The sequence below is a fragment of the Apus apus genome, chromosome 2 (assembly GCF_020740795.1).
Source record: "Apus apus isolate bApuApu2 chromosome 2, bApuApu2.pri.cur, whole genome shotgun sequence".
Classification (NCBI taxonomy): domain Eukaryota; kingdom Metazoa; phylum Chordata; class Aves; order Apodiformes; family Apodidae; genus Apus; species Apus apus.
In genome coordinates this window covers 13891028-13900909 of record NC_067283.1, presented here as the reverse complement: position 1 = coordinate 13900909, position 9882 = coordinate 13891028, and the positions used below count along the sequence as shown (strand labels likewise).

Here is a 9882-nt window from a genome sequence, read left to right as displayed (position 1 = left end):
CTTTTCTTCCCTCTGTCCCCTCTCCCTGTCTTTCACCACTGAAATATCTCAGCAATGCCAGGAGGCTGGTATGCCCCGGGAGGGTAAGAATAGTCTACAATGGCAGAGATCACTCCTGTTGTTGTTTGTCTACTTGCAGTTGTCTGGACACGGGATCCACAAAAGAGGTAGGAGCAATTGGATCTGAGAAGCTACAGCTTTCACAAGACAAACTGTTAAAGCCTTAGGAAGATTCGTTCCAATATAGAAATCTAACAATTCTGTTCAAAATCATCAAAATAATCCTTCATCCATACATCGCTGTGCCTGGGTTTCTCATTTCCATCCTTGACCCTTACAAAAAATTCCTCTTTCCCCCCCACCCCCTTCTGTTTTCTCTGTCTAGGTCTAATCTTCTTTGGAAATGCCAACACTGCTAGGATATCAGGAGCTGGAAGTGTTGTAAACCTGTTCAAACATGGAGCGCTGGGATTCACTGGGATTTTTGATTGTCACACTCAACTATAATGTGACTATTGTAGGTAAGTACTTTTTAAAAGCTCTCTTCTTTCTTTCTTTCTTTCATTGCTCCACATCCTGAAGCCACCCAAGTGTCCTATTGATAATCGACTGTAATCTCTAGCTATCCCTCTGTGATCTTTAAAATAAGAAGTTATTATTTAGATAAGCGATATGAGTAGTTAATGTATTTATTTTATTTTCAAACAGATTCTTACTCACTCTCTGATACATATTTTCTGAACTTTATGTAAAAAATTCTGGCAAAGTTTTCAAATTTGCTCTTCTTGGCTTTTGTAGGCATCATGACGAAAACACAGAGAAGTAACTCTTTATTTATACCACATAAAGTGAGCAGTAGAATGTATGCAATAGCTTTAGTGATAAATTAGAAGGTTTAAAGAAGAGAAAAAAAACACCTCAAACCTCTCTTCTACAGGAAGATGTTTGTGGTTTATTACCATTGTGGTTAATTACCATTGCTTTTCATTCTTTATTTTTATAAATGAACAAAGTTCACATGCATTAAAAAAACAAATCAACAAAATACCATTTTTTTCTCAGCTAACAGTTGTTTGAGTGCTTCTTTCTTTTTTTCCTTCTTATTTAAATAAGACACTGCTATGTTTTCATGGGCTACTTTGAGCAAAGTGTGAGCCAGAGAAAAACTTTCAAGGGCCTTTCAAAGACCCTTCACCTGCAGTCATGAGCAGTTGCTGTCATTTGTACTGTGGCCTGCAGATAGTATCCAACTAAGCCACATGGGGGGTTGGTGAAGGGGCTTGTTCTAATACGTTTAATCAAGATTGAGTCATTAGGGAAAGTAATGCATGGAGGGGTTATCTCTAAAATGTGTCATACTAAAGTGCTTCCTAAGGAGCCATTGAGTTTTCTTAAGCAGCACTCCCTATTGTACATGTTCTAATTAAAAATTGATAGTGAAATAGCATGAAGTATTTTGAGCTTAATTAACCAATGTGCTTCAAACATTTTAAGGTCCTCACAGGGAAAAAATGCTACCTGAGTAGGAAACACACTGCTTGCTAAAGATGACTGGTTCTGCATAACTGGTTCCTTCTATTGACCCACACTATGTTGGAAAGAGTGTAACAGCACAGCCTGTCACTGAAACTCAGGAAGATGAAATCAGCAAAATCCTCACTAAGGTTCAGATGATTAAAGATAAACAGAAAGGCTTTAGAATTACTTTTTCAAAAGCACATACAGAACCAGTGACTGGATTCAAAAGGAAACTTGAGAAATTCAAGGGCTAAACTTAACATCAGGTGTTGATTTTTTCCCCACATATTTGTATAGATATTTATTTATTTATTTATTTATTTTTACAATATAATGGGGTTTTTTTAGGCTTTCCTATCCTGCACAGGAAAAGAATTTCTTTGTCCCCTTTTCTGCTTTTCTCTTCCTTCTCCCTTTCTCCTCAGTTCATCTTTTTGCCTTTCCTTTTTTAAAAACAAATAGCATTGTCAGCAACACTGCAATGTGTGTAACTTTACAAAAAACTTTCAACAAGTCTACCCCAGCCAAAAATCCTCAAAGAGGCTGTCATGAGCAATACAGTATAATTCAAAGGGTAGGATATATAGGGTAGCAATGCTTGATCTTTCACTGTTATTGGTGTAGTGAAATAAGGATAAGGTCTGATCTTTCCCACCAAAGTGGATGAGACCAAGACCTACCTAAAGAAATCATATGAAAGAATTCAAGGAAAGATGAATAGAAATTAGCAATGCATGAATATGCCAGACTTGCAAGGCTCGGTGTTAGTAATCAAGACAGAAGGGAGATTTTGGTTTTAATAGAGAAACTGCACACCAAGGAGAAAGAAGCTTGGAAGACATGGGCAAGATGGGGCAACCAAAGAAGCAGTAGAGACGTATGAGGGGAGTACAAACATTCACATAGAAATGTACATTTGTAGTACATTTTGCATAAGCTTGCTGGTAGCAACTAGCAACTAGCTCACTGGTAAATACCAGCCTAGACAGAGCAAATAGAGTTTGTTGATTGTAGTAAACTTTATACACAATTTTATGGCCAAGATCAAGAACAAATCTTTTGCTGTGGAGTTTCATACTATGTTAGCAGATCTGTATTATTGAAATACAACAAAAGGTATGAAACCAACAGCAAGGAAAAACTCGGAGTGAAATGGGACTATTTGCTCAATTATGAACTCTCTGTATCAGATTTGGACATGTTCAAAGTATTTTCAATAGACTGAGATTTCATTTGGCATGGCTTATTGTACATCAAACCCTTACACTGTCAAGTCCAGATGAAGGTTATGGAATGTGTCAGCTAACATGTTTTCACATGAGCTTCAGTACCAGTCAAAACAAAGCCAAAGAGGCACTTTTAGGAGAGAAGACTGATTACAGAGGCTATTTATTCTATAGAGAGGGCATCACTACATTATCTGCCTTCCCTTCCTCCTCAGTACTCTGACTCCTTTTCTTACCTTTCTTCTCTCCTAGGAAAAATCTGGCTAATGTTAATACTTCTGCTGCGAATGGCAGTGGTAGTGTTAGCAGGCTATCCCCTTTACCAAGACGAGCAGGAGCGCTTCATCTGCAACACCCTGCAACCAGGATGCTCCAATGTTTGCTATGACTTATTCTCTCCTGTATCTCACTTTAGATTCTGGCTCATTCAGACTGTGTCTATCCTGTTACCTTATGCTGCATTCAGTATTTATGTTTTGCACAAGGTAGCCATGTACATTGTAAGAATGCACTGTTTGGTGCAAGGATGCAAAGGGAATAAAGGTTTATCAAGCCCTAAAGACCTGAAGGAGCTCTGTGGAAATGCGGTTGTCAACAGATTAGATTGTAGTGCAGACAACCTAAGTGTCCTTAATTTTTCTGGGGCATATACACTTCATCTTTTTTTTAGGACACTACTCGAAGCTGCCTTTGCAGCTGTGCAATATCTTCTTTTTGGATTTTTTGTTCCTGAGCGCTTTTCCTGCTACCATTCACCTTGTACAAGCACAGTTGACTGTTATATCTCCCGGCCTACTGAGAAATCCATCATGATGATTTTCATCTGGGGGGTCAGCAGTCTGTCCTTCCTGCTCAGCCTTGCTGATCTTGTCTGTGCTGTCCAGAGGATGACAGCAAGAAACCAAAAGAGCAAGCGGCTGGCAAACCTCCATGTAGAGAATGAGTCCATGTTAAATCTTCCCCCAATACAGCATGGTAGTTCTTCTCCACCTCAAAATCAAGACTGTCCAGTATCAAACAGCAGCCAGACCAGTGATGGTTCCTGCTCACTTCGCTCTGAAGAGGAAGAAGAGGCTGTTCTCCATCCTGAAGTGGTCTCTCGGCAAACTGCCAGCACTAACCTTAACAGCAACAGCAATAAGCCCTTTATGTCAGGAGATCTTGTTGTTAAGCAAGACAGCACTGAAGAACCCTTGTATCCTGGTGACCCCCAAGGAACTACAGGCAAGCAAGTGAGACCCAGCCTTCAGCAAGACTTGATTAAAGATACTGCCCTGACTTTGAGACCTCAGATCAAGTCTCACCTTGGAGTTTCTTCCTCTGTAGTTCAGAGCAAGCTTTTAGGGTATTACCCTTCAGCTGAGCTAAAAAATGTTGATGCTCAATCAAATTATAGCAGCACTAGTTGCTTGAGGTCAAAAAAGTCAGAATGGGTATAGGGTCATGAGTGAACACCTCCCTGTGACCCTGGCAAGACACATCATTGCATCACTGAGGAGGTTTCAGTTAGTGTCAACTGGATCCCTTGGCTGAGTTAATGCTGCAGTCTTTTCTATGCTGTATTTGCTCCACTGAAAAGAAAGGGAAAATTTTGGATAAGAATTTCAAGGATATGACATTAAGGGAACTGTTCTTTAGAAAAGGTATCATTTTTCTTTTTTTCTGAGTGTGACTGTAAAAGCTGTGGACTGTCACTGATGTGCCTAACCTGGTTTTCCAGGAGTACGTGTGAACGCTTGCTTGCCATAACCTAGTTTGATTGCAAAAGTTTAGCTTAGGAAAGACATGACTTTAAAACACAGTTGTACATTTTCTACTGTCAGAAGGTGAATTTATCTCCTTATACTAAATCCTTTAAGCCCATTCTAAGAAAGGATATTCAAACCGGAAGTGAATCAGATAAAAATACATGTTTTGTAGCAAAGTATGAATGTTTAAAAAAACCCCAAACATTACATCTGACTGATTGAGTGTTAGCAACACTCTAGCAGTACCCATCTCTGTCCCTGAGGTTAACTAGCATAGTCTGACCATCTCTGAGTTACTCAACTCCAGTAACCTCCAAAACAGGATATCTGCATCCAGATTAGCTGTTGGGAATGGTCCTGTGCATGAGATTTGCTCAGGAGATGACTAGGAGGTGTGGGTCAGAAGTGTGGCAGGGAGTGCGCCAGCACCTGGATGGTGCAGAGAACCGAGCTCCAGGATTGATGCTCTGACACCACTGACTGTGCCCTAGTGCAGATGTCCTATTGACATGTCTACAAGATGCTACATGTCTCAATCTGAAATAGTCACACTGGACTCTTTATTTCAGTAGGGGGTTTGAGTCACCTGACCTGTTTAGGCATTCAGTACCTCAGCCTTCTCCATATCCTGCATGACAAGGTCTCCTGGCCAGGTTTAACTCTGATTAGCATTAGAAGTCTGGCAGACAAAAAGGGTGAGCACTTTGCTATAGACATTGCCACTATATCCTTCTCTCACAGTAGAAACCGTTTTCCCTAAACCCAGGTCTGAGATAATTACACTGTGGAAAAAACAGTTAGAAAGTGACCCATCTTACCTTCAGAGAATCATAGAATGATGATGTCCAGGGACACCAAGGGTAATAAGAAGGGTTTCTACAGGTACTTCAATTATAAGAGGCAGAAAAGGGAAAATGTGGGTCCTCTCCAGGATGAAACAGGAGACCTTGTCATGCAGGATATGGAGAAAGCTGAGGTACTGAATGACTTTTTTTGCCTCAGTCTTCACTGGTAAAGGCTCTGAGCACACTGTCCACGTAACAGAATGCAAAGGCAGAGACTGGGAAAAGGAAGATTCCCCACTGTAGGAGAAGAGCATGTTTGAGACCATCTAAAGAACTTGAAAGTGAACAAGTCCATGGGGACCTGACAAGATCCATCCATGACTCCTAAGGGAGCTGTCAGATGAAGCTGTAAAGCTGCTTCGTATTTGAAAAATTATGGCAGTCTGGTGAAGTTCCCTCTGACTGGAAAAGGGGAAACATAACCCCATTTTCAAAAAAGGAAGGAAAAAAGACCCAGGGAGCTACAGGCCAGTCATTCTCACCTCTGTGCCCAGCAAGATCATGGAGCAGATCCTCCTGAAGGCTCAGCTAAGGCACGTGGAAAACATGGAGGTGGTCGGTGGCAACCAACATGGCTTCACCAAAGGCAAATCATGCCTGGTGGCCTTTTATGATGGGGTCACAGCATTGGTGGACAAGGGAAGTGCAACTGATGTCATCTACCTGGACTTGTGCAAACCTTTTGACACTATCCTGCATGACATGATGGTCTCAAAATTAAAAGGATATGGATTTGCTGGATGGACCACTCAATGGATAAGGAATTGGCTGTATGGTTGCACTCAGAGAGTAGTGATCAATGGCTCTATGTCCAAACAGAGATCAGTGACAAGTGGTGTTCCTCAGGGGTCTGTATTGGGATTGGTGTTGTTGAACATCTTTATCAGCAACATGGACAGTGGCATTGAGTGCACCCTCAGCAAGTTTGCTGACAACACCAAGTTCTGTGGTGTGGTTGACACGCTGGGGGGAAGGGACACCATCCAGAGGGACCCTGACAGGTGGGCCCATGCCAATCTTATGAAGTTCAACAAGACCAAGTTCAAGGTCCTGCACCTGGGTCAGGGCAGTCCCAAGCACAAATAGATTGGGCAGAGAATGGATTGAGAACAGCCTTGAGGAGAAGGACCTGGGGGTGCTGGTCAATGAAAAGGTCACCATGAGCCAGCAATGTGTGCTTTGCAGCTCAGAAAGCAACTGTGTCTTGAGCTGCATTAAAAGAAGTGTGGCCAGCAGGCAAGGGAGATGATTCTGCCCCTCTGCTCCACATTTGTGAGACCTCACTTGAAGTACTGTGTCCAGTTCTGGAGCCCCCAGCACAGGAAGGACATACAGCTCTTGGAGTGAGTCCAGAGAAGGGCCTCTGCTACAAAGACAGGCTGAGAGAGTTGGGCTTGTTCATCCCTGAGAAGAGAATGCTCCAAGGAGACTATATAGCGGCCTTCCAGTACCTGCAGGGGGCCTACAGGAAAGCTGGGGAGGGACTTTTCACCAGGGTGTGAGGGGTAATGGATTTAAACTGGAAGGGGATAGATTTAGGTTGAACGTTAGGAAGTGTGGTGAGGCACTGGAACAGGTTGCCCAGGGAGGTTGTGGATGCCCCCTCCCTGGAGGTGTTCAAGGCCAGGTTGGACATGTGAAATGTGGCCTAGTGGAAGGTGTCCCTGCCCATGCAGGGGATTGGAACTAGGTGGTCTTTCATCCAACCCTAGCCATTCTATGATTTTATGATTTAAAAATATGTCTAAATCAAGTGAATCACAAAGCAGTTTATTACTGCCATGCTTTGTGCTTTCTGTCAAGATTAATTGTGTTGCATTTACATAAGCGTGGTGCAGCCCTGAATCACAGCAGTGTGTGAGCTGAATTGTCTTTTAGCTACAAGTCAGTGGGGGTTGAAGGTTGCATATACCTGTAGATCATCAGTGGGAGTGGATGTGGAGGAGCACGTACTTGGAGAAATGTACTAGTGGTACTGTCTTACAAAGCAGATTATTTGGAGGGTGGCAAGAGCTGGTATTTGTAGACACTGCTTGGAGCAAGAGTAGCTCACTCTCCATTTAGACCCATGCAAAGAAGAAAACAGGCACAGATCCAGTCTTGCCCTTACTCTGCCATTCAACAAATTTCTGTAATGTCTTAACGGCCAGCTCCTCTCTGCAGACAACAGCTTTCACATTGTTCTTTTTCTCCCCTGTAGGTGCAGAAGTCTTTCATACTGTTTGGCTCATCATGTCTGTATCATTTATCACATATGCAAGATAGACTAGCACTTAATTATCCCTCATCTTCTGCATCCCCTCAAAAATAAAGTAGCTTAATAGATGGACAGAACTGTTCTTTTGCTTGGAAGCAGAACTTAATTCTGCCTGCAAAGTACTTTGGGATCCTGAGGTATGCAACAGTGGTTTTAATTACTACCAGCTAAGTAAAGTTTTCCTTCCTATTAGCTGTGTTTGTTTCTTTTATCATATGGGCTTGTTGTATGATTTGTCATTTCCAGGATAGGAGCAACATTAATTATTAAACTTATCATAGCCAGAAAAACATTAAATATTTAAACTTCTTATTCTCCAAAGCCTCTTTAACGGGGTCTGTGCTGATTACACGTACCATGACAAAACATTGCAACAATGAAAACCCTTTATGATTCATTGCATCTTCTCAGCTGTGAGAAGAAATGCAAGGAACAAATGGAGATTCGGTCTATCATGTACATCCCTCAGCATGAGATATAAATAGGGTAGGATAAATAATAAATGCATTGTGGTGGGACACAGTTTGCTTTTTGGTGTTTCTAGCTAGAGACATTTTTTAATGACTAAGGAGTCTCATTTCAAATCAGAAAGATCCTGTTTGTGTCTGAAATGGAAAATGAAATTAGTGAACTTTTAGGACTTGTGAACCCTTTGACTCATAATTCAGGGTCAGTGTAATAAGCACAATGTGTTTATAAAAACTGCATACTGAAAGAGCAGGATTTGTGTGGGCTTTTCACTGGGGAGGGAATCGAAGCTTCTGGCATCAACTATCTGCTCCATAAGGGAAAGTCTCCTCTAACAACTATTTCCAAGTCACATTTTAAAATTACAAATACATGGTTTTACAAACTGGATGGATCCACCAGCAAGGGAAGACCAAAGGAAGATTCTATTCTGAATAAGAACCTATTCAGAGGTTCCATGGCTCAAGCAAATGAGAAGACATCATTGGCAGGGGCATCCACAATGGGGAGGAGGAAATGGGGAAGAATATCTGTTTGAAAGAACAAAGGGGATCACCTCTAATTTCTCTTTATAATCAATATCACTGACTGATGAGGTACTGTGAAGATGCCTCAATGTCCTAGAAAGACTGAGTAAAAGAAGTAATAGTTGTGGAGCAAAGAAGCAACAAGATTTTCTGCAGTTTAAGCAAAGATTTGGTCTTCTAGATTTGTGGATTTGTTTCACAACTCCTTCCAGAACTTATTTCATACTCAGAAAAATATTACAGAATCTGCTTATTACTTTTGCAAGCATGTCTTTAAATCTTCTCTTACCCCATCCACTTCAGAAAAGCATTTCTGAAGGTATGTTGAAAACACAATATTCTTAATCTTGCCTTCAGAAAGCTCTTTTCTTGCATTCAGACAAGGCTGCCATAGCTGCAGAGCAGGCACCACTTGCACCCTGAGGTGGCTTTATGGATCAATACATAAGCTACCTATATTGCTCCTCCAGTCTTGTTTGGTGCTGAACATGAGACTCAACAGAAACAAATTGAGCTCCCTGAAAATCAGAGTTGGAACTTATCAGGAAATCTGTCACAAAATACTTTTCACTCTGGAAATAAAATCTTTATTGGAAAATTATAAAATGCCAAAAAAAATGTTGTTTTCTTAGTGTCTTCAACTGCATCATAGCACTTCTCTTGCTAAATAAGTATCTCCTAGGCTGCTGGAGACCTGGAATTTTCATGCTTTCCATGAAGCAAAATAAAGTATCACTGGGAGTTTCTGCAGTATCAGCATGATTTAAAGAAAAAAAAAAATCAATTTGTTACCCCTAAAAAAGAAAGATTTCAAACACTTTATTAATGAACAAAAATTTTCCATTTCTTTGTTCTATTTTAGGTTGGAATATGTTTTTTCAATACTGAAATAGCAGCCAAACCCCAAGTTTCAATCAGCTTTAATCACTTTCTCCTTCTTCCTCACAGTCTAGGTTAGGTCACTGTGACTTTCTCTTCTGTTGTGAAATACACTGTAGAGGTGTCTAGGGAATGCATCACTTCCCATTAGCAGCAGTTGTTCTCCAGTTCAGACCAGGATAAGTATCAAATCTGAAGTTAAGAATGTAGAGAGTTCCTTAGTGTATTCTTTTGAGTTATTAAAATTATCTACCTTTATGTGATACATCGTTATTGCATCATTATTGCAGTGATTATCTTTCTAGAAGGTATCATTAAAGAGGATATTAATTGCACATTATTTTAATGTCATTATTACAATGGAGAACAGCTAAATTAATTCTGCTTGTAGTATTTTAGGACAGTAAAGAAATG

At 40.8% G+C, this 9882-nt stretch overlaps 1 protein-coding gene across 1 annotated transcript; it reads left to right on the top strand.

The window, feature by feature from the left end:
- Positions 1-457: 457 nt before the first annotated feature.
- Positions 458-4183, top strand: GJD4 (gap junction protein delta 4). Its single transcript, XM_051609277.1, has 2 exons — positions 458-521; positions 2997-4183. The coding sequence occupies exons 1-2, from the start codon at positions 458-460 to the stop codon at positions 4181-4183; spliced, it is 1251 nt and encodes a 416-aa protein (XP_051465237.1).
- Positions 4184-9882: the final 5699 nt, after the last annotated feature.

Bases quoted from the DNA above. Each gene is read 5' to 3' on its own strand.
- GJD4 (XM_051609277.1), top strand. From the start codon at position 458: ATGGAGCGCTGGGATTCACTGGGATTTTTGATTGTCACACTCAACTAT. The intron at 522-2,996 runs GTAAGTACTTTT...CTTCTCTCCTAG, and splicing joins CTATAATGTGACTATTGTAG to GAAAAATCTGGCTAATGTTA.